Genomic DNA, 27,205 nt, shown 5'->3' with positions numbered 1-27,205 from the left:
ATAAATAGTATTTCCGATACCAAGAAATGTCTGCGTCACCGTCTTCAGGCGGCGGAACATCCGGCGCAGCTCCCTCTGCTCATCGGCTGAGCACCAGAGTCTGCGACAACTGCATTCGGTTCGTAGACCCCGCATCAATTCTCGGCAGTACAGCATCTGACAATCGCCGTGCTTCAGCTCTAAAGTCCGATGTGAGATGATCCGGCATTTCCCTGTCTCTAGTACTGATGCGACCGGCCTGGTACAGGCGATCTAGGACAGCCGTCATGCTCGCGGTGCTTGGACCGCGGCAAAATATGTAGCTACTCTACGACGCGTCGTCGGCCAGGGCCAGCTCCTGGCTCCGGTAGGGCCCCACGGGCAATCCGTAATCGAGAGAGGAGGCATTCTGGTAAGAGCCGTCAACTGACTATTCAAGCATCGCGCTATCTAATCACTCGCTTTGAAGACATAGAGGAAACCACCCAGCAGGCCGATTCTATCCTTGAGGACATCACTTTTTCGGTTCCAGTTGTTTCGGATCTACCATCTGAAACCCCTGAAACCCCTGTCACTTCCCATACATCTATTGGCAATCGATCAACACAAAATCTAAACATCTTGCCCGAAGAGGAAACGTATCTGTAAGAGACGATATTGTATTGTCATAGAACCTCATGCACTAACCATGTCAGGGCCGATGAATACTTTAAATCAATAAATGAATCCATACCACTATTCTCCGAGGCCGCAGCATCAAACATCCAACACACTCTATCTACATGCAGCCCCGAACTCGCCGAAGCTCTGCTTCTCATCACAGCCAAACTCCTTGGCTTCAAATTTTCATCCCCTCATTTTGACCTTGACGGTCGTATAGACCTAATCCTAAGCAATACAACTCTTCAAGAAGACACAGCCGGTGACTTTCCAAGCCTTGACCTCTTTCGCAAGTTCTGCCTACTCGTCTTTTATGAGTTCCACCAATTCCCTGGCCAGCAAGCCTGGATGCGCATAGGAAAGATCGTCCGGCTGGCGTATTGGATGGGTCTTGATCGTCTAGACATAATCCAATCCGTCTCCCCAGAATGGTCCAATGTGAGTGACGCGGACCTTCAGAACTGGAAGCTTGTCTGGTGGTGTGTGTACCGTCTTGACTCGTACGCCAATCTCTCATCCGGAACACCGTACCAAGTTGATGAACGCCTTGTCAACACATCTTTAAATCACCAGGATCAGCTTTCTCAAGGTTTCGTCGCTCCTTGCAGGTTACCCCACGATCCGCGTAGTCTTCCTGACCTTCTCTTGTTTGTCAAGACCGGGAGCGAAAGCAGTATCCTCTTCAACATCCATCTCATCACCGTCACTGTCCTACGGCAATTCGGCCGGGCAATGAGTATGCGCTACTTAGTTCCTCACGAGATCCTCACGGCGAATTTACTCGACGCAGAACGTACACTATCTGCAATACGTCTAGCCTTACCACGAAACTTCTTGAACCCTGGAAGGAACGCCTTCATGAATGAATCAAACACAAATCACCACGCGAGATTAGTCCCAGTACTTCAACTACATATGGCTCAACTACTGGCTGCTCTTGCGAGCTGCTACTATCTTCCAGAAGGTGATGATTGGACGCTTAGCTGGCAGCGTGTTCTGGAAACCTGTCAGAACATAGCTGGGGTAGCGGAGAAGTGGGACAGCAATTACACTCTCACCGTTGACCCAGCACTTTCGCTTATCAGCTTAACGGCGCTTGTCTTTTTGGATATTCACAAGAAGTATACTGAGAGTACAAACACACATCTCATATCCGAGATTGAGAACTGCGAACTTCTTCTGTTGCTCCAACTTGAGCAATTCTCGGCTCATTGGAAACTTCCGAGTTTACTAATCCGTAAGTACAACCCTCTTTTTTTGTCTACCCGTAGAATCTCAACTCTGACGATTGGCTTCAGTGTCGTTCAAGAGCTTCAAGGAATCGGTCACAGGTCCTCTCTCTTATCCGCACATCCAACTTATCCTGTCCCGGTTCGAGAGTCCTTTGCACCCAAGATGGTTACAGTTCTTGTCATCTGCTCAAACGCATCTCCAGAATGTGATATGGGACAATGGCATTTGAAGCCACATTTGCAGAGAATTATTCTTATTTGCATAAATACTTGTCTCATCACATCAGCTGTATGGCTCATCTCCTCCTATGAAACTCCTCCATGAGATGGCATCGGCCTTTTGTATTGTTTTTAAACTCAATGTTTAGCACTTATCATATAAAAACTGCCTAGGAGTCAGTCTAGATCAGAGTAGTCACAAGTAATGGCAGTGATATTCATCAATAAAGGTATAGCATTAAACTCATTTAGCTAGCTCATAAGACTAGAACAAAAGCAATTATCGTAGACGGGCAGATGCGCGTTTCCCAGCCATCGCAGTGCCCTCCTCGTGTGAATGTGACAAGACGTTACTTAGACCTTGCTGGGAGCAACCTCGTGGACCTCTTGATCCAGAGAAGAAACCCTCTCTGTCTCCTTGCTGAGAACCTCCTTCTCAACGTGCTCGAGATCGACATCGGCCACAGCGGCGTTGTCACCATCGATAACCTTGGCCAACTCCTCAAGGGTAGGTCCACGAGTCTCGACATACATGAAGAAGATGAAGAGAACTTCACCAGCGACCCAGATGGTGTAAATGAGGTAGAGTCTCCAAGTGTTGCCACCGTATCCAGTTTCCTTCTCGCCCTCGGGAACGGCGGGGGCTTGCCACGCCTTGAAAGCAAGAGGGTTGAGGTAGTTGTTGAGTAGAAGAGCAATTTGAACCGAAATGTTGAGGAACATCAGACCCTTGGCACGGAGGGAGTATGGGAGAATCTCAACAGCATAACCGATCAAGAGACCAGACCAACAGGTTGAGTAAAACACACCGTGAAGCCAGACAAGGAAGATCATGGCGTTGTTGGCGCCAGGAGCTTGATGCTGCTCGTGGAGACCGCAGGTAAGGGTCCAGAAGAGGAGAGTCAAGCACATACCGCCAGTGGCGAAGAGGAAGGAGAAGCGACGGTTGAGGCGTTCGACGAGGAGAGCGCAGCCGATAGACACAAACAGATCGAGAATTGTCTTTCCAGCGGTGATGATGAGACGTTCGTTCTCGCTATCGAGACCAGCGTTGATGTAGAGACGGGCAGAGTAGTTGGAGACAACACCGTTGCCTGACCACTGCGAGAAGAGACCGAGGGAGAAGAGGACGAGGAGGCGGTAGCGGTTACCCTTGGTTTTGAAGAAGTCGGTATATCGGGAGCTGTTATTGGCGAGCTGCTCAGCCTTGATGGTGTCGCGAATCTCGCGATACTCGAACTGGACAGTTGGGTGGTTCTCGTTGCCGTTGGCGTGGTACTTGGAGAGGATATGAAGGGCTTCGTCCTGGCGGTCCTTGGCGATGAGGAATCGAGGGGACTCGGGGATCCCTAGAGGATGTTCGTTAGCAAGATCGTTGAACGATTCCATCAGAAGATCAACTTACACCAGAGAATGACGAGCTGAATGAGACCGGGAGCACCCTGGAGGATGGCGGGGAATCGCCACGACCAGTCACTGTTGCCGCCGCCCCAGTAGTGAGTACCGAAGCAAGTCCAAGAAACAAGCAGAGAGCCCATGTTCCAGAGACAGTTATAAACAGTGGTGAAGCGAGCACGGTGCTGAGGATGGCACAGCTCAGCGAGAAGCATAGGAGAGGCAATCTGAGCAAACGAGTTGCCGAAACCGAGGAGAACACGACCGCCAGAGTAGGTAGCGTAGTCGGGAGCTCCAGCCTGGAGACCAGCTCCGATAGCCATGAGGATGAAGCCGAGAGCGATGCAAGGGCGACGGCCCCAGCGATCGGCGATGACAGGGACAAGAGGGATAGAGGCGACTGAACCGATTTGATAGAGAGCGACCAAAAGACCGAGTCTGCTACCCTCGGGCTTGTCGAAGAAGTCGTTCCAGGTATCAAAGTTTTGAACGACACCCATGTACATACTAAACACGCGCCGGGTCAGTAAACTGTGACTGGAATCACAAAATCTGGGGTTTGCTTACCCATCCCAGCCAGTTCCCATGGATGAAACGCAAAGAACGCATGCATAGAAGGTCAAGACCCTCAGGCCGGGGTCCTTGTACCAAGTAACATGCTCGAACTTGGGAGCTTCGTCCTGAAGCTTCTTCGTCTTCTCATCGACGCCGAGGCCGATGATTTCCTTGATGCCCATGACGATTTCTCAATCGAGGGGAATTTATTGAAAAGAGACAATAGAGTGTAGTTTGTTCTTCTTCTGCCAGAAGCACTCAGTGGCTTTAGCAGATTGTTATTGAGGTGGAGAGTGAACGGGAAGACGAAAAAATGGGGGGAGGTCCCTGGATAGATATAGAAAACGCGTCGAGTGAGGCCAGAAGCCAATCTGAAATGTAACGGGCGTGCGGACCGGGTGACAGACCCCAGATCGAAAGGAAGAACCGAGCAGGCAAAAGACAAACAGCGATTGAATCAAATGACAGGCGTCCGCTTAGCATGCGGTTCCACTCATTTGTTCGGAATGGGCGATCTTGTTCCACCTTGGCTGCCTTGGAAGTCTTGGTAGTCATGAGTCTCGAGCCAAGATGGAGGCCGGGCCGCGCTCATTTCAGCAGGGATGAAGAATGGAGAAGAGTGAAATCGACAGTCACAAGCTGGGGGATCTCCACTGAGCACTTGTTCCAACTGATGTTGTTGCACGGAGCACCCCGTAACTGAAGCATTATTATAATGGGGCTCTGCGATTAAGCCGCCCATGGGGGTGATTTTCGCTATTAGCCTGTTACCGAAAGGGGGCCCTTTCATCTCGCCACGGGGGTTTTTCGCGAGGAACGAACACCATGCTACAACATCGTATTTTGTCTGTTGGATTTTCTGCAATCTGATCTGATCTTTTGTCTAGAATCGTCGGGTCAGACATAACATCATGGCCATCACCGATGCTTACGCTTACGGGGCTGGGCTCTGAAGATCCCATTTTGCCTGTTGCCAGCCCTTCTTGGGGCAGCCATCAATGGAGCTGTGCCTCTAATAGTTGCCATCTTCCAAGACCATTTTTTTGTTCTTGATGAGCCATTCAACATCAAAAATTGAAGAAACCGCGGCGAGAATGAAATTCCTCGTGGGCGGAATTATGACCCGTGACTTTTTGCTCTGATGGCTTCGGGGATATTCTCCAGTCTTGGCCTAGAGTCACATTTGGCTAAATGCGGATAAATACGGGTAAATAAACAACCTTAATCAGTCCGCCAATCACAAGCCGTTCCAAATTCTTCTCCTGATCGATTTCAATGCGATTTCTCTCGTAAAACCCGAATATTTAAAAAGAAACATGCAAATCCCGAGTTATTCTCGGCATATCAGCTGAAATAGCCTTCAACTGTTATACCTAGCTTCGATGTCATGTGCATGGAATTTAGCCGATTGACAGATAAAAAGTCGGCCTAGAACCTGCGCGTCGCATAATGATCCCAGAACAGCCCAGAGCCAAGAGTCTAAACTGGAGACCAACACAAGTTCTCAACCGTCGACCAAGACCTTGGCACTCACCGAACCCAATTCTTTTTCGCGACGATATCTCCACTCAACAAGACTTGTCCTGAGCTCGATCCGCCCTTGTTTGACGTGGAGTTCAGGAACCGAGGGCCGAAATTCCCCAGGTCCAGATTCTGAGATATCCACTGTTCTCTGTCAAACGTGACTGATGAAGCGAGTCGACTCCGCCACGAGGAATAGGTGGTTCAGCTGACGATGTCGCCGGCGTCCGATCGTATTGTGCCATGCGCTGATATAGAAATGGTTTTTGACTTTGTTCAGCTACTGCAACAGCTGGGCTTGGGGCCATGTCTGTCGGCACAATGCCTTGGGTCATTGCGTTGTTAATGGTGATGGACCGTTGAGAAGCGGGAAACTTCACCAGTGGTAGTTGGAAACGTAATTGTGGACAGACGGGGAACTTAGTATATCTAGAAAATACAAGATAAATCTGAGATAGTTGATTTCTTGATTTTAATTGGTGTAGTACTTCTGTGAGGTAGTCGCCAACTCTGTAAAGTGGTAATGCATACCAAAACCTCGAAATCTAGGGTAGACATATCTTTAACGCGATTCATCGCGTGGAGGCTACGCGAATATCCACTCTTGAGAAACAGTCTTCCAACATTCCGTAGGCTGAAACATGCTAATTTATCCATAATAAGCCACTGCCACTGTCCTTGACGCTTAATGACTTCTTGTGCGTGGCGATTACCAAGACTCTTGGCCCTCAGGGAACCATGGATTTACCCAGGTGTCTCACGCACACAGTCAGCGCATCGTCATTCAAGACTAATGATTCGACTCTGACCTTATCCAAAATGAACATCGAGGTTGCCAAGAAGCCAAGCAAGCTTGTGGATAAGCTTGTGGACGTGAGAAATCTACTTGGCGTGGAGAAAACATCGACCCCAGGGGGAATGGAGATCGGCAAACGCGATCCACACGGATCTCTTAACAAACATAAGAATTAAACTGGTTTTCTTTAACAAAAACCTGGGGAAAAACAGTAACAACTATAGTCAATAGATATATAACATATTGCAAAATACTATACATCAAGATATATAAAGGTATTGAATGCCCAATCAGCTGTACTAAAAGTCCTCTTAAACAGGGCAATTAGCCTAAATTCACCCATAATTTCGCATCCATCCCTTATCGATAGCATCAGGTATTCTTCTCCGTCCAAGGTCTCAGTCCATCCAGGAATTTTGTATGAACGTCTCCATCACCGGTTATTCTCAGCACCTCCTTGTACTCCTCCTCGCCAAGACACTGGAAAAACAGCAGAATACCCGCCCAGATGAAATCAGCATAGCTCACCACATCGCCCAGCAAAAACGGCCCTGACGCGTTCTCATTGAGCAGGGCTGTGATCTCCCGTGCAAACGGCTCCGCTCTGTCAAATGCACCTGGGGAGTTCTTTTCTCCGTACTCGTAAAGAGGCATTCCTACGTCTTGCAAACGCGTTTCGAGGAAGAAGTCGATGCTCTTTTCGCCGATTATGTTTTTGGCGACGCCGGGGACGTAGATTGGCACCATTTCTGTCATGAATTTAATCATTGATGCGCGGAGACGTTCTTGCATTGGGTTGTTTAGGTGTACACTTGGCTCAGGATACTTTTCCTCGATGACGTCGACGATCTTGTAAGAGTCCATTATGTATGAGCCGTCTGGCATTTGAACGGCTGGGCATGTGAAGGGTGCGCCTCGTTCATTTGGGGATACACTGAGTAGAGGCCTGTTACTGAACGCTCAAATGACGTGACTGGTTATACATACTGCTTGCTCAGGCGTTCCTTGATCTCAGGATACTCGAGCTACTCAAGTTAGTGAAAGTTCTGTATCAAAGCTACAAAAGCTTACCCATTCTGTTTTGTAATCAAGGCCTTTATAATTGAGAAGCAATCTTGCTGTAAACCTGTTAGTGCTGGATGCAGTTCGTTAATTATGGGGACTGACTTCTCCAGGTATTCATCGACCAGCAAACCTGAGGCGACTTGCTGGGGATATCGAAAAATGTGATCTTGTATTCGGACATGCTGCTGTTAGTTTCTGGTTTCAGTATGCGATATAATGTTGGCCTGTCTGCTCAATGCCAATGTAAATTCACGGGTATAATTGAGGGAATTGACTGGCTGATAAGGTACTTTAGGATATAAATAGTAACAGGATCGTTATCGTTAGATTAATCAGCAGGTCGAGCTCGGGCCAATAACACAAGGGCATCATATCTTCCCCTCACACGATGGATGTTAGCACAATCCTTCAATGCCAAAAGCAGAAGGTAGGAAGTCGGCGATGTTGAAAATAGACACAAAGAGCGTCTCGGATTAAGAATCTATTTATAGCGGTATTGAGACTATAGCTATAGATGTTTATCTATATACCTTTCAAGAACATTTCTCATCAACTATTTTACCATCTGCCATGTCCCATATAGCCAATATGGACATTGATGTCCAAGGCAAAGGTTGTTTTGCAAGACAGTAGTAGTTTTAAGATCTCACTATCACCAGAGCCTTTTATCAGGAATAATGACGCGCTCTTCACAGGGATGGACTGGTTCGAATCATCGATATCTGGCAGGCCTTCACTTTCTCGGTCTTAAGCATGAATCTAAAAGCCCCTTCGTGACCTGACTCTGCTGCAATAGAAGAATCGTGGGTTGAGAGTCATGTCTGTTTGTATCTGCCTGTTTAGTTAATAAATGCAGCCAAACCGCTCCATTATAGTTACGATTTGTTGCATATACTATGGTTGACAATCTAGTGTTATTATCTACTCCTGAACCTATTCTGCTTCTAGCCAGTAATTATTCTATAACTACTTCGCGTCTAGCTTCGGTGGCATTTATGAGCGGTGTCCGACAATCCTAGGCATTAACAATCCCTACTGGTGCACCTGTCAGTAAGTAACTCGCCCCTTCCGTGACTAGCTGTTAGTATTTATCCCAGTATGAATTTATTGATTCAGATTTTTCAATCCCAATGTATTTCCTCGATTAATTGTTCAGAACTATGGATATGGAGGAGCCAGAGTGTACGAAAAAGTCCTGCTACTCACAGTTATGTAGCTATTTAGGCTCAACTTGTGAGAAATGGAATTTATAAACAAGGGGTACTACTTTAAAAAGGGTGATATCGCGAGAGGTAATGGCATAAGAATACAATAAATATATGCCATATAGCTATCTAGGCTTATGCCTATCCTTTATATAATACGTCTTTACATTCAAGCATCCAAAAGTAGACCATGTTTATGATGCGTTTCGGCCTTAGAGCCGATATATTTCTAGTTGTGAAACTTGATACCGAAATACATAAAATAAGATATGCTAAGTTAATGAGAGTTAGTCTGGGTCTTTCTTTTCACAAAGGATTTAATTCATAATGGTTTTTGCTTCCCAAACAGTGCTATCCCACGACCTGCCGACGCGCCGTGACCCCTGCAGATCAGATCATGTCACCATAACAAAGCAATCAGAGGCCGCCAGATCCACCAAACCCCGGTAAGGTGCCTGGAGCACAGCCAGTTACGCGCATTCTGTTACCGCCCAGCTGTGGGTACCCGTGTCTGTCGGCTGAATCTCTAACTGAATGGCGCCGGCAGTTGCTTAAGTTATTTCTTACATCGACGTATTTTCACCTTACGAAAAGTGATGAGAATGTGATGATTTGAAAGTGTGATACCTACATAATAGAGAAAATACAATGGCATCGTAGAACTACTACTTAGTCAGTGCCGGTTGACTAGATTGACAGGCAGGCAAGCAGGTCAAGCACAGCCATGCCTTTGCCGCAAAGCTGAGACATTTGTACATGGGGATGCAGGTAGCCTTTCCTGTCACCCATGAAGAAAAGTGACGTGTGCGTGTTGGTCGTGACCTTGCACAAGACATAAGTAACCCAGCACAGGCTGTTGGTTCAGTCAATTCTCGTCTCCAATTGATCTCTCTAATCTGCGATCTAATTATTCGTTCTCCCGCGACGCCCATGACATCGAATGGAACCGAATTCGTTGGTTGGACACCATCGCCGGACGGCAGAGGCACCTACGATATCATAGCGACATGCCTCGTCACAACATTCTTATGCTGTTGGACCTCGGTTTATCCCAACATTCCTGCGCCTGGAGATGGATTTTGGAGTTCAATTAGGGATAAACTGGGTCTTGCATGTATGGGATTGCTAGGACCTGAGTTTATTATAGTGTTGGCGATTGGGCAAAAGTCTTCGGCTCGGAGATCTGTCGTTGTATGTTGCGCACTCGTGACTGATTACCATTCAAGACCATGAGCTAATTTGATGCAGAAGTTCAAACAGGCAGGATATACACAATGGACCATCACGCATGGTTTCTTCGCCGACATGGGTGGATTTGTACTTGAAGCCTCGGATCTCCGTCAACCGATCCCCCTCAATGCTGAACAACTATTTTACCTGGTTAACAACTCGTATGTCGATTATCCTAGCACCAGTGATCGAGAGCTCAAGGACAGGAACAAGTCAGATGGGTTAGCAAGGTCTGTCAATCCACTTTGCATCTTTCCGAAGCTCTCACTAACACGCCCAGACTCATAACTCTTTGGCAAGGAACTTGGTTCATTATAACATTTATTGCACGGCTAATTCAGGGACTTCATGTGACGACCATGGAGCTCACAGCGGTTTCGTTTGTAATCATTCTTTTTGGAACAGCATGGTGCTGGAAAGACAAGCCATCTGATGTAGGGACCACGATTACTGTCCCCTGCCGTACCACGATGGAAGACATCTTGATACGCGTAAGTAATTCAACTCCTGAGCAGCTTCACCAACCAGACTTACACAGGTATAGGAAGGACGTCAGCCAGATCAGCCATACTATCAGACCCCCCTAGACTTCATCAGCAGAGACGAAACAGCGTTGAACCTTGCTTGGCAATATTATAACGAACTCTCCCGCAAAATCCTCTTCTCTCCCTTCTCACGACGCGTAAAGCAAGTCCCATGGGACAGGAACCCCGGCGACATCTTCCTCCGAATGGATTTTGATCTCGAACTAGTCGGCGTCGCTTTCATTTTCGTCTTCAGCGCCGTCTTCCTGGGGGCCTGGAACTTCTCGTTTCCCAGCACTGTAGAACGAGACTTTTGGCGTGTAGCTAGTGCTTACATGCTAGCTTACGGGATGTTTGGTGCACTATGGATGGAGCTGTGTATGTGGATCTTCATACCGCAGTATCGCCTCGCTGAGGGTCTTGAGCTGAGCCTTGTTGAGCAAGCCCTTGATCAACGACCGCACCCTGTGAGGAACTGGCACCATAGGTTCCAGAACTGGAGGAGAAGTCGGTTCAGCAAGATTAGAGGTACTGGGGATCCTGATGGAGAAGGGCTGACGTCGCAACGACCCAAGAAGGGCATTTTTGCTTTTCTGAGCAGGACATATAACATTTCGCAGGGCAAAGATCCTCACTTGGGCGTTCAGGTCGGATTTCTAATCGTCACGTCTTTCCTGTGCGCCTCTTACTGTGTGTTTCGGCTATTTATCTTTGTTGAAGATTTCATTGGGTTGAGAGCGCTTCCACAAAGTGCGTACCAGACGGTGGAATGGGCAGAGTTCATCCCTCATATCTAGAAGCGGCTGATGTCCGAATTGGGCACCTGATGATACTGATGATAGATAGACATTTTCTTGCACTGGATCTAATGAGTAATTACTACACAATTTCTTTGCTCTACCGAAGTCTTTTAGGAGGACAGCTATAGTCTAAACCATTCATGCCTAAGAACCTCCTCTGCACTTATCCGGGCGCTAGGATCATACTTGAACAGCCGATACAGCAGATCCGCCATCAACCTTTGTTCAGCTTCAGGAGTTTGTAACGACTTCTTAGGCCCCTCTTTACACTTCTCACCCGATTCGAAGATCTCGATTGGTTTGCTCAGCGCCACTTCGAGAGACCAGTCTTCTTCACGAAGCCATTTTCCATCTTTATCAAAGTATTCCCCCCGTGCCTCCCATTTCGCCCACCAATCCTCAGGAAGCTTACCAAAAAACCTGACCATCTCTGATAGTAGTTCATCTTTGTCGTAGATCATGTAGAATAGTGGGAGCTGTTCTCTGATTTCGAACAGTGTACAGCCAAGAGCCCAGAGATCGCAGGCTGGGCCGATCGTATCAGGGCACTCTAGAAGAATTTCCGGTGGGAGATAGTTCTCGGGGATACCGAGGTCCTCTGGCGGCGATGAGAATTTGAACGACTCGCCAAAGTCAATGACACAAATCTCCTCTGTTAGGAACTCGTTTCCGAGTCGGGAGATGTCCGCTGGTGGTACAAGGTATCTTGGGCTAGATGCTGGAAGATCTTCTCCTGACTCCATTTGTACTTGGACTTCCTCAGGGCGCCCTAGTAAAGAGAGGAGCTCATCCTCAGATAGGTGATCCAGGTTGCACAACTTGGCTAAAATATTAGAGGCGCGGAAATCTAGTAAATGCAAGTTAGTAGTCGTACTAAGCTAGACTCAACATATGAACTGGGAACAGAACATACCTCCGTGACAGATCTGATTCTTGTGCAAGAAGGCTAACGCTTGCGTGGTCTGATAGGCAAACTTCCGCAATATGGTAGCAGGGTCTTTCTCAAGCCGCATCCATAACCGGGGTGACACACAAGGCCCAAGTGGTGGCAGTGCCAGGCAGTGGTGGGTTCCATTTGGCCCCTCAACGGAGAAAAAGCCGAGCGGAGAGGCAATGTATTGAGCACCGGGCATCGACTGGTCCAGCTTCGCCAAACTGAGATCCAGGATCTCATCGGAGTTCAGATCACTAGCCATGACCTTAAGGGCAACATAACTGGTTTCTACAGAGTCTCGACAGAGCCATACTGTTCCGAAACCACCATGACCGAGCTTGTGTATCACTCGATACCGATTCGACGGGCCAAGCACATCTCCAATATGGACTGGGTGATAACCGCCTTCCTGGTATTCCTCCAAGGGTTCCATGCCCTCCTTTGAACCCTTGAGGAAAGTGCCTTGCGAGGTTGCTGGGGCATGGTCGAGTTCATGGTAGTCGAGTTCGATATCGTCGTCAAATTGATGTCCGCCTTGCGTAGGTGACGGGCTACGTGAACATCCTGAGCCCATGATTTGGATGCGCTGCAACAAGCTGGAATGTTCAGAGTTGGGTATTGAAAGGGCTCTTGATGGGAGTGTAAATGCAAAAATGATTACGGAATGAAGAGAATCGATGAGAGACGGTGATCAGCGGCCCATTGAGGGAGGGTTTGCGGCAGGTCATGTAATGGTAAAGTAGTCGCATCGATTTGTGTGGCAGCGAGGTAACGTCAGGCGTGAAGGCCAAGTGGGTTGAACGACTCCACATGACTAAGCCCGAACCAATTATTGCAATCATAGACCAACTCGCATATCTGTTGCAACCCGCATAGGTAGACGTCGTTAGGTGGTACACCGACAACCACATCACCGTCTATTGTGGAAAATCGAGCAATCCAGATAGGCAAGGTGGCGTACTTCTACTTGTGCCGAGAGATGGCACCCTAGTGGATTATGCAGGATTCAGAATGGAAGATGAGGGGCATCGAGCTGTATCCCTTTCCATCCACAGGAAGGACGACTGGCATATACTCAGTGCTCCAAGTTGAATGGAAGCATGTCGTGATACCGAAAGGACAAATCTTATATAGCGTTTGGCATGAAGAATCTATCATAAAAGCAGGTTTCTACGATCGTCCTAGAGACTCTAGAGCCTGTTTGGCCGCAGCTTCACCCGCAATGACAGCGCCCTCCATAAATCCAGCCCAATAGCTCGACGCCTCAGTCCCAGCGAAATAAATCCCACCAACCGGCTTCGTCAGCGCGGGCCCGAACTGAGTCCAGACATTCGGCGGGAACAATCCTGTATGACCACCTCTAGAAAACTCTTCATTATCCCATCTCTGAAGAACCCACGATTGAACCTCCCTCGCCTTGGGACCAAAGTATCTAACAAAGTCCTCCGTCACAGCAACAAAGATTTCCTCTTCAGAGGCATCATCGAGTCTTCGCATCTCGTTGGCTTCCAGGAAACCTATCATTGCACCGAAGCTTCCATCAGGAGGGGAACTGTCGAACGTTGACTGGGATACACCCTCGAGACTTGCGACCTCGCCGCTGAGACCTTGATCACGCCAAAATGGAGTCTTGTAGATTGCGATGGCTTTTCCGATTGAACCCATTGGGACGCGCTGGCAGAGCTGGTCTCGTGCGGCAGGAAGGGGAGGTTGGTAGACGATACGGCCTGCCAGCGTGGGCGGGATGGCGATGATGACCTTGTGTGCTTGAACGTGGAACGAGTCGCCGACGAGGAGGTATCCGTCGCCGTTCTGGAGAATCTGTCGAACGGGTGCCTGAAGGCGGATTCTGTCACTACCAAGACGCTCAGCCAATTTGATAGCGATGTTCTGTGGTCCGCCTTCAATCCTCTCTTCGAGAGATCCATTCTTGACGTTGGTCAACATCTCCATTCGGCCCTTAGTTTCTGCGTCTCCAGTTCGGGCAACATTGATCACAGCGCTCAACAGTGAAACGTCTTCCCCTTCTGCCGACATGACAGCTCTGTTTGTCATATCAATCACGCCTCGCGCTACCCCATCTCGCGTGAAGCCATCGAGCCATGACGACAGAGTGAGACGGTCCCATTCCTTTGCTTTAGGGTGCGTCCAAGGTTGATGCACGTCGATCTCACTTGCCATCTCATTGAATTGGACTGTGATATCAGCCAGAATCGCTATATCCTCTTCAGAGAGCGGTGGCAATCCCTGTGTCTTGACAGGATCATAGAGCAGAGGGCCCTGACCAGGTATCCACATGAGCATATTACCCTCGATGTATGTCGGAAACGTCTTGATGCCAAGCTCACTGGCAAGAGTGAGAAGCCGTTTGTGGTTCTTGCAGATGAATTCAGCCCCGGCCTCGACTTTTTGGCCATTTCCGTCTTTCACCTCCACGTCGTAGACCTTTCCGCCGACTCGATCTCGGGCTTCAAGGACAAGTACTGATTTGCCGGCAGCAACGAGATCTTTGGCAGCCGCAAGGCCACTGAAGCCGCCGCCGACGATGGCTACATCAACAGGCTCCTGGGTCCACTGCGTGGTAGGCGAAGAGGTTAATACTGTCATTTTGTGCAAAGGGTAGGAATATAAGATGATGGGAGAGTTCGGAGAATAGACCCGCAAAGAATCTGTAGTTAGGTTGAGCTACTCTAATAGAAGGTAGAAGAAATATATATGGCCAAGTATTGAATTTATAGATCGTAGCAGCGCTAAAATGCTATCTCTCTTATTTACAGATGGATCTGGAGGGCTACGTATTCAGTCATTTGTGGATTGCCAGGGAAGTCAGAATTAGCTGAGTTCAGGTTAAGTAAAGTATGATGACAAAGGATCCCAGTTTGAAGCATGATGCTTGATAGGGAATAAGGGACCGAGCCTGCAATGTGATATTATCGATATTATCGTAACCATTTTCCCCGAGGGTTAGGATGAGGTCTCAAGCTCCACTCCACCAACTTCTCCCTTCAGGCAGTTCACAGCGAGATCCACAAATTATGCGACTAACCTGTTTGGGCAGCATTCACTGGCATGAGCAATTGTGAGTTATGATCATCAGCAGCTATTAGTTTGCTGCAGAACTGGCAATTACTCTCCCAAAATTCAAGCAGAGATAAACCTCGGCAGGAGTGTTACTATAAGTAGTTATATTCCAACCAACAACGACATACGTAGCCTTCAGCTTCATAATCCGACTTTTATTTCAGTTGCACAATTTGTGATCCTGACCATCCAGCACCATGGCGCCTCCCACTGAGAATAGCTTCTTGCAAGAGATTGAGAAAAAGAGTGAGTTCTCTGAGTGCATCTAGATGTATGACTAGCATTAACACTGCGCGTTGTCAATGTTGATGTTGATACGCTTAACACTGAGTTCATACGATCTCTCCCAATGATGCCGAATGATCAAACTTGCAATCCTGCATGGTTGTCTCTAGCTCTGCAGGATCCATCTAACGCAGAGTTGATCAGAACTACAGCCCTTGACCTTCAAGACCAGGGCTTTCTTGCTATACTCTCGCGACTTGTAAGTTGCGTATTCCCGATGCTCCCTTCAAAATCTAACTATCGCAGGCCGTGCATCTCTGTAAAAGAAGCATTGATCTGATTAAAGGTCGTGTCTTGGTCCAGACCAGCCCTTCAGCTGTATGTAACTTCCAAGAGACCTTGGATCATGCTCGCATCTACGTATCTGAGTTTGAAAAGGCTGGGATCCCGAAGAACAGATATTATATCAAGATTATGGCTACGGGTCCTGGGCTGAATGCAGCCAAGATTCTTTAAGATGAAGGCATTTCGACTCTGGGAACAGGCGTGTTCAGCGTGATCCAGGCAGTGGCATGCAGTCAGGCGGGTTGCTTGTATATCAGCCCATATTACAATGGTAAGAGGGACGAAGGCTTTCCTTTTTGCACACTTCCTTAGCTAAATCGTTGCCATCAGAGATACGAACTCACCTGGATCCATCACTGTGGCCTGATGTCCAGGACCCAGCATTGGAGCATCCATTTTCGCATCGCATCGCCCAGATGGTCCACGCATACAAGACTTTATTTACTGTCACAGGCAAAGAACAGCCATTGATTAAGAATGCGGGGTAAGAGTCTTTGCCTCCACGCCCGCCGAGTCTATTGAAGCTTACAGTGTCAGCTTTCGCTCCTACAAGGAAGTTCTCGCCTCGTCTGAACTCGGGTGCCATTCTGCAACCATCTCCCAGGATCTATTGGAAGAGCTCAAGACTTCGACACCTGGAAAGATTACACTGCCCGTTTCTCCCAAAGTAGCCAGCCTAAAATGCCCCTATGCTGACGATGTACCTATTCCACCGCCTAGGCTGGGTGAGCTACTTACCCGCCATCTGGATGAACAGGGAGGATGGTTGGCAAATGACCTGACAGTGGACTTACTGGCTGATGGAGGAAAGGTGTTAGATCAAGCTCTGGAAAAAGACTCCGAAGCCGCTCGTATGGTTAAGGAGGCTTTGGATATGTTTATTTTCTGCGAGGAGGAGACCAAGAAGCTTATCAAAGGGACGGCTTTAGTTGCAAGCCTATAAGTAATCTAGATAGCTTTATGAATGCACTTTGAAAAGTCTTTATCCTAGAGGCACATATAGTACTTGGCACAATGTAATTTGTTGTGTTTGCTGCTATTTGTATCAGTAGGTGATATACTGCTCAGAGTGTCGTCTTTGTATTATGTAGAGCTCTTTCCAATCAGACCCTCACACTTATCTAGAGTTTTTCTTCATCCCCGTTGCATATTGTAATATCTGTACTTACGAACTAGAATTTTGCACGGTTCCGTAGTAAAAGCCAATGGGCCCCCAGTCATTGGCCTTAACTTTAGAGTGGTCCGAGGGTGGCTGCCATCTCGAACCCCGCATCGGCACCCGCGGACACTTTGCCCATCTGACCAACCCGCCGATGAGCCGAGTCGTTTGGGATTGCCTATTTCGGAACAAATATTCCAAGATTCGTGTCCGGGACATCTTCATGGCATAACTCAAGCTAGCACGTTGCCTCGAGTGGTGATGGGTCTGTACATATGGAAGGAAGAAGGTACATATATAATCAAAGCTCATCACCTGTGTACAAGATCGAGCATGGAGGCCCATTGTATGAACGACCTCTACTATTCTTTCAATGCCCAAAATGTCTCAACTGGTAAGTATTTCAGGCTTGAAAAATAACATGTCACTGGGAGTTACAGCTAAAACGTTCCAGGAACCCACAAACCTTCCAATCAATCATATAGCAATTTCTTGCGCCGATATCGAAGGACTTGTTAAATGGTACAAGAGCGTTCTTGGCTTCGAGGTCATTGGCGACATCCAGCATTGCATCAGAGCAAAAGACCTAGCGCCATTTGAGACAATCTTCGTCTCATACCCAACGGCACTCAAAGAACTCAAATTCGCCATCCTCACGACTGGTAATGGCGTCTGCATCGAATGTTTCCAATTCATCGACCCACCGCCAAAGCCGCGACATGAGGATTTTGAATATACGAGGGCTGGCATTTTCCATACCTGTGTGACTGATAGAAATCCTGAAAAATTGGCAAAGAAAATTGCAGATGAGGGTGGAAAGACGTTGGGAGGATGGATGGATTATTCGATATTCGGGCTCGAGGGGCATAAGGGGATATATACACAGGACCCGTGGGGCAATGTAGTTGAGATCATGAGTCTGAGCCTTGAGAGGGTTTCTTCCACTGGGACAGCGCTGATGAATGCTGCAAAGACGGCTACAGCAGGGAAACTGTAATCAATGATCTTCTAATACGATATCTAACATGATGAAATTGGTTACCAATCCAGTAAATCTAGCCAGTGAATTGATACCATATCGGGAAAGGCGATACCCCATCTTACACTAGGCATCGTCCGCGGAGGCCGATAAGCATAACAGATGAGGGGACTCCACATCAACAGCTCGGTTGCCCCGCGTTTTCAACAACTTCAAGTCAAGCACATCGGGGCCCTTCAGCTGAATAAGACGAATTCTGAGTCTCTACTGTACCCAATATTGAGTCACCGACACTCTCCGCTTTAAAACCCCCAACTTACATTATGAGAAAGAAATCCAAGACCTTTACAGGATGCTGGACATGTCGGGCCCGCAGAGTGAAATGCGACGAGGTCCAGCCGGTCTGCAATCGTTGCACCAAAGCACGTCGAATCTGTGAGGGCTATGGGGTTCGCCTTACGTGGACGAGCGACGAGAAGGACATCCCATTCAGAGTACTTATCGACCTGGATACGGATGCCGTAGAGATACCGCCGGAGGACCTGGATGATATGATCCATAAGTGCGGCTATACAGAAGCTAGTCATGAGACACAGACATTCGGTCCTTTTTCTGTGTTCTCCGCTGGCCAAAGCAATAATTTTGAGTCCTCAGAACAGCGGCATCTTGATAAAAAGGAGGGCCGAGAAGATCGACGGCTGCAGGGAGAGGCAGCAACCGAGAACCCATATACACCCTCCTCTCACGAATCGTTGATAGGTATATGTCAGCCCTCATTGCCAGAGTCCAGTAATGAGGTACTATCAGATGTCACCATATTCGACAACTTTGCGCGTCAGGCTACCAGTTCGAATTGTGGTTATGTTGATGGTAACGACGATCTGGTACTGGATGAGTTGTTCTCCACAGAATGTTTCTTTGGCCCAAGCTCTTTTGAGCCAGAGTCACAGGCGTCATTATGGGCAGGACTCGAGATATTTCAATTTGACATGGAAAGCGATTCCACTTCCGATGTCGAGACGTCGCTAGAGGGTTGTGCAACGTCGGATCACGCCCAATTCAACGATATACCGTTCAACTTCTGGCATGAAGTGCCGCCACCACAGACCAGTCTCACCCCCATCCCCATGTCGCGACAACAGACCGAACTGATCCATCACTGGCTAGTCCACATGTGCAGAAATATGGTCCCCATTGATACACTGGACAACCCATACCGAGTAACCTATCTACGCCTCGCTTCCGAAGGCGTAAATGGCACATCCAAGAGCCACATTGCAGTGCTACATGGCGTATGCGCTGCTGCCGCGCATAATCTAAATACCCTGCGCCACGACAAGACGAATACGCAGTCAGCATGGAATGCGCAGGTGGCACTGCAGAATCTACAAGAGTCAATTTCACAGCCCAAAGGCATGAACCATGCTTCTGTTCTGGCTGCCATTGCGATGTGCATCATGCAGGATACCATGACGGGACATCCGCGTGGCTGGAGGACCCATATCCAAGCTGCGTTGAGGATAATAGTGCAGGGGAAGCTCTACCAAGGATTGCATCCGGGATCTGAATTGCACGTTGTGGTTCTGCAATGTCTTTGTCTCGTCGTGCTCGGCGATGTTGATGCGCAGCATGACCTTGCAGATATGGTGTCTCAACTCCCTCGGACCGAGGACTATGTCTCTAAGCACCACAGTGTCACAAAAGACATCGTCAGTATCATATCTCAAATCAACACGCTCTCTAAACAAGATGCTACGAGAGATCTCGCTATGGTCGACCAGCTAGAACTCCAGATCTATCTTCAAGTCAATCCAACAACTCAACACAATCGATTCCGCAGTGAAAAGGTCAATTTCATCAATCAACACTATGCCTCTGTCTGGCACTATGCCACTATAATACACTTCCAACGTCGGATCCGTCATAAGCCGGCAGAGCAGCTACAAGACATTGTGTCTGAAGCACTAGCTCATCTTGAAGCAGCTGAAGATGTTGCAACTGAACTCGATGGATGCATTGTTCTTTGGCCGTGCATGGTTGTAGCCACTGAATGCTATGACGAAGAGCACAAAACGCGTGCGCTGAGCTGGTTTAAGAAAAAGGACCGCCATGCATTCGCTAATGTTAGTTTGGCGAGCTCAATCTGTCTCGAGTATTGGAACTGGCGGGACAGGAATCCATCTTGGGCTTTGACCACGTCGTGGCAGGATTTTGTCGCAGGTACTAAGTATGATGTTGTGCCGGTATGAGATAATTTGATCCATCTCTCGATCCATTCGACCCGAATCTTTGGGTAAATAATTATCAAGGATCGAACCATAAAGCTTTGACTACAGAGTCTCGCTAATCATATCCCCAAGATACCAATTAAATTTGCGTGCATAAAGAATCGGTTAGGACTGGTCGGTGCATGTCAACCCGCTCGCTCCGTTAAACGAGCTATGTCTCGGTCTTACAAGATCCGAAGAGCCCCCCAGCTCAACGTGGGTCATGCGAGCGCCAACACATTCAAATTACGCTTGACAATGACTGAGGAATCGTCCGTTTGCCCCCCAAAAGCTTAGTTCCTCCTTCCTTGTCATCGCCTCCAACTCGAGAGTATCTCCATCATGGCCGCCGAACAATTCGACACATCTTGGATGTGGAATCCTGCTTTCATCGAAAAAGCCACGTCTACTGCCGGTCGCTTCGTTCATTTTCGCAAGACATTCTTTGTCAATGCGGAGATACCGACATCGCTTCCGATTCAGATCACGGCTGATACGCGATATAAGTTATACGTCAACAAACAATTGGTCGCATTTGGACCTGTCAAGGGAGATGCGAATCTCTGGTTCTACGATGAGGTCGACATCAGTCCGTGTTTACGTGTGGGAGAGAATCATATTGCGATTCATATCCTTCGACTCTTCCACGGGACGTCGTATGGCACTAGCTTTCCACGTCTGGGAACAGGTGGTGTCAGGATTGCGACTGCTGTCGACGATGAGGTCTGGGCACCGCAGATTCGAAGTAGTGAGTTTTGGCAAACGGCGATAGATCACAGTGTGACTCTTCGTATTGACGACGAGGAGGATGACTTTCTTCATGTATACGAACTGGTCTCTGCATCGCATGATACTAAGTTGGAGTGGATTCCAGCGATACTGCTCCGTTTCCAGAACTCTACTGGTGTCACAGCGCCGTGGAAACTGTCGCCGCGTCTCATCCCGCCGATGAGAAGCCAGAGGTCTTACTTCAGCGCTATTCACAACGTTAAAAGCGGCTTATCTCATGGAGCTTGGAGTGCAGGACTGCTGGGTATCCAGTCTGGAGAGAGTGATCTCTTTCTTCCCGCTCGCTCAAGCCATCAATTCGACCTTGAGACTCCCATCCATACAACTGCTTTTATCCGCTTCCGCTTTGTCCGACCGGAAGTTGGAGGCGCTTGTCTTACGATAACGTATTCCGAAAGTTATGAGAACACTCCAGTAGTCGTTCCATATCTTCGCCGCAAAGGAAATAGATGCGATACAAGCAAGTTCCTCATCGGGCCCATGGATGTTTATACTTTTCGGGGAAAGGATGGGAATCCACGTCTGGGCTACTATGAAGATGAAGAGACGGAGGAAGTATACATGCCTTTTCACTGGCGCACCTTTCGCTTCATGAGACTCAACATCGAGACTGGATCATCTGATCTGATCATGCGCGGCATCGATATAGACGTTGTGAGCTACCCATTGGACGTTTTATCAAACATAAGCACGACCTCAGATGACGGGACTTTAGGAGCGCTGTACAACACGAGTATCAGAACATTACAAAACTGCATGCACGATTGCTACGAAGACTGCCCTTTTTATGAACAGCTGCAATACGCCATGGACACACGCAGCTCTTGCCTGTTCACTTATCACGTATCTGGGGATGATCGCTTGGCCAGACAAGCAATCATACAGCTCCATAGCTCGTTCCAGCCTCGCATTGGACTTACAGCCAGTAGAGCGCCATCGACTCAATTGCAGATTATCCCTCACTTTTCCCTCTACTGGATCTGCATGTTACATGATCACTTTCTCTACTATGAAGATAAGGCATTTGTTAGGCCGCTTTTACCCGTTGTTGACGCTGTCCTGGGGTATTTCCACGAACGCATTGATCACCGTCTTGATCTTGTAAGTCTAAGGAATGAGAAGGGTGTTTGGAACTTTCATGACTGGGCGGAGCAGTGGAGGCCGTATGGTATTCCGCCGTCAGCAGAGAAATCTGGTGTTTCGACATACACAAACAGCTTATATGCGTACACGCTCAAGCTGGCTGCCAAGTTGCAGGGAGAGGTTGCAGGTCGACTTTCCCTTGCAGATGAGTATTCTCACCGGGCTGGGTTAATTGTCGATGCGGTTAAGCGCCAGTGTTTTGATGGGCAATACTTTACTGACAGTATTGCCGCTTGCTCGGACCCTCAAATTGACCGTAGCCAGCACAACCAGGTCTGGGCAGTTCTCAGTGGTGCTGTGTGTGGCGACAGCGCTCAGGCATTGCTTAAGCGCGCTCTAGGAAGTTCTCAGAATGGTTCACCGCTCATCAAGACCTCAATATCTATGTCTTTCTACACATTTCGAGCCATCAGCATCGCAGGAGGATCCTTGTATGACGAACTGTTTCATGCTCTATGGCAGCCGTGGCGTCACCAACTATCCCTCGGTCTGACGACCTGGGAAGAAGACGACGTTTCACACCGTTCAGATTGCCATGCTTGGGGCAGCGCTCCCATCTACGAATTCTTGGCCGAGGTTGCGGGGATACGGCCTGCAAAGGCAGGATGGCAGGAGATAGAGTTTACACCGCGCCTCGGGCTCTATCCTTCTCTTGAAGCGACCGTTCCGTTCTATAGAGAGGGGAAGATGGTGCTAGCAAAGGTTGGCTGGAGCTCTTTAGATGGAGAGACGAGAGTCACGTTGGGAATTGAGGGGCTAGACGAGTCAATTTCGGTGCATGTCAAATTACCAGGGTGGCCGGTAATGGTTGAGAAGAGCTCGCAGAGCATGGTCTTTACATGGAACAGATCTTAGAACGTAGATTATTATTTGAGATAATAGAAAGTCATTATCGAATTTAGAACTAAACGTCACTCCTGCTCTGGAGCGTTGAACTGTTGATATGCTGACGAGGCAAACAACGGCATGCGGAACCAATTATCCTGATCTTGGGACATATCAAAACACGCATCGTCGGCGAACACGGGTAGAAGAGTATCCAGTCTCTCAACGTCCATGTAGGTCGGGTTATCATACGTTGAAACAGACTGCCCCGGACTAATGACCCCATGCAGCATAGAATCTGGTCTAAACTGATCCTCAATATGAGACGTTGGGACGCGAAGATCGGCCATGAGCTGAAGAATGGTCCCTTGTCCCGGCTCAGTGCCTGCGTCAAGATCAGAAGTCGCTCGACGCAGAATCCTTGCGTAACTAGCGCTGATCTGCCAGAAGCGGCCCATGGTACTGAGAAACGTCGTGAAGAGCGAGACCTTTGCTACGGCCTCGGGATCAGTCTCGCCTGTGAAGTACCTCTGCGCTATGAGGAAACGAGCGGCTACCCAGACGGACCAGGCAAATGGCCAGCCGAGCTTATCGACAGTTTGGTCGGCTACTTTCGTGACGATCTGAGCCAAGACTTGTACGCTGTTGAGACATCGTTGCAAGCATTCGCGACGGAGCTCGAGATGCGAATCGGACTGGAAGTTGAAATGGCATGGTATGGCGAGAAAGCCATTGAGGTAGATATCCAAGGCGTAATAGTATCCGTACAGCATAAATGTAGCTGGTCGGATAGCGCCGGGAACTCGGTCCTCGACAATATTATGGTTATGCCAGAACAGCCGAGAAGGCATTGTGTCCATCCAGGAATTAAGCTCAGCAGTGATATTATGAAACTCGCTCAGCCAAGTTGACTCGAGTTCTTGGTTGTTGTAGAGCGTGCTGCATTCCATTCCAACTCTGTGAATTCTTCGAGAAAGATCGAATAGCTCGAGTTGATAGCTGAACACAGACGCAGGAGTAAGCGATGCCTCGTCTCCCTCTGAGAGGTTCTCCCTCCAGACTTGCTGTCGCGCTGGTAGAAAGTGCTGAACATGATCATCGCCCAAAGTCGAATGATGGTTCGTGGTAATACAGATCGTGCAGTCGAGAGCGTAGATAGCCCAGAACAACCGCTGTCGGAATATACCATCACTCTTGCTCAGCGATTCACTGCTCTCAGCCTCAGTCGAAGTGCGAAATACAAGCCCGTCAGTATTCTTAAGCTGCACCGCAAGCTTCGTCGCTACAGCCAACGGACCCCAGACCTGAGGTCCATGCGTCATGCCCGAAAGGTCCAAAACCAGCACCGTAAGAACTTCCAACGAACTGTACGAAGGCTCCTCCAACACATCAACGAATATGCTGCGCTTAGAGTACTTCCAAAACGAATCGCTCGACGCCTGATCAAGCCGCGAGTCAAACGAGTACGGCAACGTGACCCCAAAGAGAGCATAGTACAGCAGCGCAGGCTCATCCATAGATCCCATGTCGGCGCAGACGCGCTGGACGTCTAGGAAGGGAAACCATGGGTGGATATGGCGGAAGTAAAGAGAGGCGAGAGAAACGACGAGGTCAGTTGGGGGTCTGCGCTCAGTGACTCTGCGTGTGCGCTCGAAGGTAGGTGATGCTTCACCGACGGGCATTGAACGAATTGCTTGATCATTGGGTGACTTGGTCCCGACTTCGACTGTGACTTGTGGAGGTGCTTGATCAGTTGATGTGCTCGTTCGCGGCGTGCTGCGAATAGCGCGTAGCTCGGACTCCAGCTTCTCTGAACCAATAGTCAGTCGACAGTCACCTTACCTCACAGAACCACAAGATGGCGTAAAGAAACGAGTCGAGACTGACCGATCTTGTCCTCCAGCATCTGGCGATGTCCAGCTGGAAACCCCGGCTTCCGCCTCCCCCCGTACTCACACTGAACCTTTGCCTTCTCGCAGCGCTGACACGCCGGTAAGCGGCGGTCGCACTTTGCCTTGCGCTGCTTGCACCTCTCACATCTGCACGATCAGTCATTGACCTTCTCCACACTGTCTATTTCCGGGGCGATCGATAAAAAAGGGATGAAAGTAACATACGAGGCCATGGTTGTTTTTCGGTCTATGTTTCGCCGTCAGGGTTGCATTTTACGTGCAGAAACTTCGGGGCATGTTGGCCCTTAAATGCCGGCCCAGTCTTCCCACGTGATGGTCCAGAACCCCTTCTACTAGCGTACCCCAGATTTTCCCCAATGAACCCCGTGGGAATGGGCCGAGGAGGGGGGGAAGGCTGGTCTCGGTCGAAGTGGTCCCGAGTACAGGGCGTGGCGAGTAAGAGAGATGTATATAGCCATGGGCTGAGCCAGCATGAAACTCTTATTCTCATCCTAGTCGTTCAATCTTGACCTTGGCCACCCTTTACAGTCTATCTTGTTACGTCTTGTATGCGCAATGGCTTCACCTGATGTAACCACCACTATGGCTCTCCCGCCATCGCCTGTCGATACCAAGCGTTGGTGGAAGTCACCCAATCTGCGCACCCTCAACTTTCTCATGATGATCCCACTTCTGTCCATCTTTTCCCAAGGGTCAGTCCACGACCCCATGATTACTCCCTCCGCCAGACTAAAGCTAATATGGACTATAGTTTCGATGGAAGCATGATGAACGGTCTGCAGTCCGTCAGCCATTGGCAGACTTACTTCGGCACTCCAACAGGCGCTATGCTCGGTTTCTTCAACGCCGCGTATCCCCTCGGCGGTATCTTGGGCACATTTCTCATCTCCCCCGCTGCCGATACCTTTGGACGAAGATGGGGTCTGGCTACTGGCGCAGCACTCTGCTGCATTGGTGCCGCTATTCAGGGAGCTGCTATGAATATCGCAATGTTCATCATTTCACGAGTCATCATCGGTGCAGGCAGCGTCGTCGTCGCTGGTGTTGGCGCTCCTTATATCACCGAGATTGCGCACCCTGCTCAGCGCAGTACGGCTACAGCTCTGTTTCTCACCTTTTACTCTGTCGGATCTATCATCGCCGGCTGGTGCACTTTTGGCACTTTTCGCATCGACAGCACTGCGTCTTGGCGTATTCCTTCAGCTTTACAGGGCCTTCCATCCATTATCCAGCTCCTCTTTGTCTGGTTCGTCCCGGAGTCGCCCCGATGGCTCGTCAGCAAGGGCCGCAACGACGAGGCTCTTAAGATGCTCGCTAAGTACCATGGTGAAGGTGACTCCTCTGACCCTGTTGTTCAGTTCGAGTACAATGAGATTCTTGAGACGTTGAGTGCAGAGGCATCTGAACATAACAACATCGTTGTCTTCCTCAAGGACTTGGGAAGCACTCCTGGTAACCGCAGACGCATGTTCATCATGATCTGGGCAGCTATCTGCTCGCAGATGTCCGGTAACGCCTTTGTCTCGTACTACCTCTCGCCCATCCTGCACTCTGTCGGACTCAATTCGGATCTTCAGCAGACTCTTATCAACGCTACCAACCAGATGCTGTCTTGGTTCAGCGCCATCTACTTCGCCACGTTGCCAGCCAAGGTCGGTCGTCGCAAGCTTTTCCTCTGGTCGCTGGCTGCCATCTGGGTCATCGACATCTGCATCACGGCAGGAAGTGCGGTATTCGCCAAGGACAACACCAACAAAGCTGCCGCGTATACAGTCGTTGCGTTCCTCTACCTCTTTTCTCCCGCCTACAACCTCGGTTTCAACGGTAACCTTGGTCTTTATATTCCCGAGATCCTTCCTTATCGCATGCGAACCAAGGGACTGTCATTCTTCTACTTCGTCCAGTTCTGCTTCATGATGCTTTCAACCTTTGTTGTTCCTATTGGTCTTAAGGATATTACCTGGAAGTTCTACATCATATTTGTCGGCTGGGTCATGGTTGAGTTTGTTGGAGTCTATCTCGTCTTTCCGGAGACAAAGGGTCCTTCATTGGAAGAGATTGCCTGGATCTTTGATGGCCCCAATAGTGGAGTTGATATGCATGCTGCTCGAGCTGAAGGCAAGAACTCGACCACTGTTGAGCATACAGATGGAAAGGAATCTGTCTAGCATGCTTTCTGCTAGAACTGGGTATTTTTCCGGGACAGAAGCAGAATGAAGCCATACAGCCGCGTCACAAATGTCAGCGAGGGACTTCGTGGTAATGTTGAGTGGATAATGATGTGGAGTGACCAGGTAGTATAGGCAGAGAAGAGATTCCAATTGATTCTCCTGTTCTCATGTTCAAGCTTCGCACTTTAATGTA

At 48.8% G+C, this 27,205-nt stretch overlaps 12 protein-coding genes across 12 annotated transcripts; 7 read left to right on the top strand and 5 right to left on the bottom strand.

The window, feature by feature from the left end:
* Nucleotides 1-26: 26 nt before the first annotated feature.
* Nucleotides 27-2,196, top strand: FPRO_14662 (uncharacterized protein; the record flags this gene model as incomplete). Its single annotated transcript, XM_031219713.1, has 5 exons — nt 27-118; nt 178-191; nt 248-623; nt 675-1,876; nt 2,159-2,196. 5 exons carry the CDS (start codon nt 27-29, stop codon nt 2,194-2,196), a joined length of 1,722 nt encoding a protein of 573 aa, XP_031085444.1.
* Nucleotides 2,197-2,444: 248 nt separating this feature from the next.
* On the bottom strand, nt 2,445-4,222 carry FPRO_14661 (uncharacterized protein; the record flags this gene model as incomplete). Its single annotated transcript, XM_031219712.1, has 3 exons — nt 2,445-3,439; nt 3,496-3,992; nt 4,053-4,222. The coding sequence occupies 3 exons, from the start codon at nt 4,220-4,222 to the stop codon at nt 2,445-2,447; spliced, it is 1,662 nt and encodes a 553-aa protein (XP_031085443.1).
* A 2,507-nt stretch (nt 4,223-6,729) lies between these two features.
* Nucleotides 6,730-7,603, bottom strand: FPRO_14660 (related to glutathione-S-transferases; the record flags this gene model as incomplete). Its single annotated transcript, XM_031219711.1, has 4 exons — nt 6,730-7,291; nt 7,345-7,382; nt 7,429-7,475; nt 7,525-7,603. The coding sequence occupies 4 exons, from the start codon at nt 7,601-7,603 to the stop codon at nt 6,730-6,732; spliced, it is 726 nt and encodes a 241-aa protein (XP_031085442.1).
* Nucleotides 7,604-9,557: 1,954 nt separating this feature from the next.
* On the top strand, nt 9,558-11,178 carry FPRO_14659 (uncharacterized protein; the record flags this gene model as incomplete). Its single annotated transcript, XM_031219710.1, has 4 exons — nt 9,558-9,818; nt 9,876-10,087; nt 10,138-10,348; nt 10,402-11,178. 4 exons carry the CDS (start codon nt 9,558-9,560, stop codon nt 11,176-11,178), a joined length of 1,461 nt encoding a protein of 486 aa, XP_031085441.1.
* Nucleotides 11,179-11,303: 125 nt separating this feature from the next.
* On the bottom strand, nt 11,304-12,689 carry FPRO_14658 (uncharacterized protein; the record flags this gene model as incomplete). The annotated part of the gene is made up of 2 exons (XM_031219709.1): nt 11,304-12,028; nt 12,095-12,689. The coding sequence occupies 2 exons, from the start codon at nt 12,687-12,689 to the stop codon at nt 11,304-11,306; spliced, it is 1,320 nt and encodes a 439-aa protein (XP_031085440.1).
* Nucleotides 12,690-13,285: 596 nt separating this feature from the next.
* FPRO_14657 (uncharacterized protein) lies at nt 13,286-14,722 on the bottom strand (the record flags this gene model as incomplete). The annotated part of the gene is made up of 1 exon (XM_031219708.1): nt 13,286-14,722. The coding sequence occupies one exon, from the start codon at nt 14,720-14,722 to the stop codon at nt 13,286-13,288; it is 1,437 nt and encodes a 478-aa protein (XP_031085439.1).
* A 671-nt stretch (nt 14,723-15,393) lies between these two features.
* FPRO_14656 (uncharacterized protein) lies at nt 15,394-16,709 on the top strand (the record flags this gene model as incomplete). The annotated part of the gene is made up of 6 exons (XM_031219707.1): nt 15,394-15,442; nt 15,478-15,680; nt 15,728-15,905; nt 15,966-16,037; nt 16,079-16,250; nt 16,298-16,709. The coding sequence occupies 6 exons, from the start codon at nt 15,394-15,396 to the stop codon at nt 16,707-16,709; spliced, it is 1,086 nt and encodes a 361-aa protein (XP_031085438.1).
* A 598-nt stretch (nt 16,710-17,307) lies between these two features.
* FPRO_14655 (uncharacterized protein) lies at nt 17,308-17,922 on the top strand (the record flags this gene model as incomplete). The annotated part of the gene is made up of 2 exons (XM_031219706.1): nt 17,308-17,319; nt 17,380-17,922. 2 exons carry the CDS (start codon nt 17,308-17,310, stop codon nt 17,920-17,922), a joined length of 555 nt encoding a protein of 184 aa, XP_031085437.1.
* Nucleotides 17,923-18,227: 305 nt separating this feature from the next.
* Nucleotides 18,228-20,153, top strand: FPRO_14654 (uncharacterized protein; the record flags this gene model as incomplete). The annotated part of the gene is made up of 1 exon (XM_031219705.1): nt 18,228-20,153. One exon carries the CDS (start codon nt 18,228-18,230, stop codon nt 20,151-20,153), a length of 1,926 nt encoding a protein of 641 aa, XP_031085436.1.
* A 360-nt stretch (nt 20,154-20,513) lies between these two features.
* On the top strand, nt 20,514-22,958 carry FPRO_14653 (uncharacterized protein; the record flags this gene model as incomplete). Its single annotated transcript, XM_031219703.1, has 1 exon — nt 20,514-22,958. One exon carries the CDS (start codon nt 20,514-20,516, stop codon nt 22,956-22,958), a length of 2,445 nt encoding a protein of 814 aa, XP_031085435.1.
* Nucleotides 22,959-23,014: 56 nt separating this feature from the next.
* FPRO_14652 (uncharacterized protein) lies at nt 23,015-24,983 on the bottom strand (the record flags this gene model as incomplete). The annotated part of the gene is made up of 3 exons (XM_031219702.1): nt 23,015-24,738; nt 24,816-24,909; nt 24,966-24,983. 3 exons carry the CDS (start codon nt 24,981-24,983, stop codon nt 23,015-23,017), a joined length of 1,836 nt encoding a protein of 611 aa, XP_031085434.1.
* Nucleotides 24,984-25,396: 413 nt separating this feature from the next.
* On the top strand, nt 25,397-27,009 carry FPRO_14651 (uncharacterized protein; the record flags this gene model as incomplete). Its single annotated transcript, XM_031219701.1, has 2 exons — nt 25,397-25,533; nt 25,593-27,009. The coding sequence occupies 2 exons, from the start codon at nt 25,397-25,399 to the stop codon at nt 27,007-27,009; spliced, it is 1,554 nt and encodes a 517-aa protein (XP_031085433.1).
* Between the last annotated feature and the right edge of the window lie 196 nt (nt 27,010-27,205).

The sequence above is a fragment of the Fusarium proliferatum genome (assembly GCF_900067095.1).
Source record: "Fusarium proliferatum ET1 genome assembly, contig: FPRO_scaffold008, whole genome shotgun sequence".
NCBI lineage: Eukaryota > Fungi > Ascomycota > Sordariomycetes > Hypocreales > Nectriaceae > Fusarium > Fusarium proliferatum.
The sequence above is the reverse complement of the archived record's forward strand: the minus strand, read 5'-3'. Positions and strand labels throughout refer to the sequence as shown.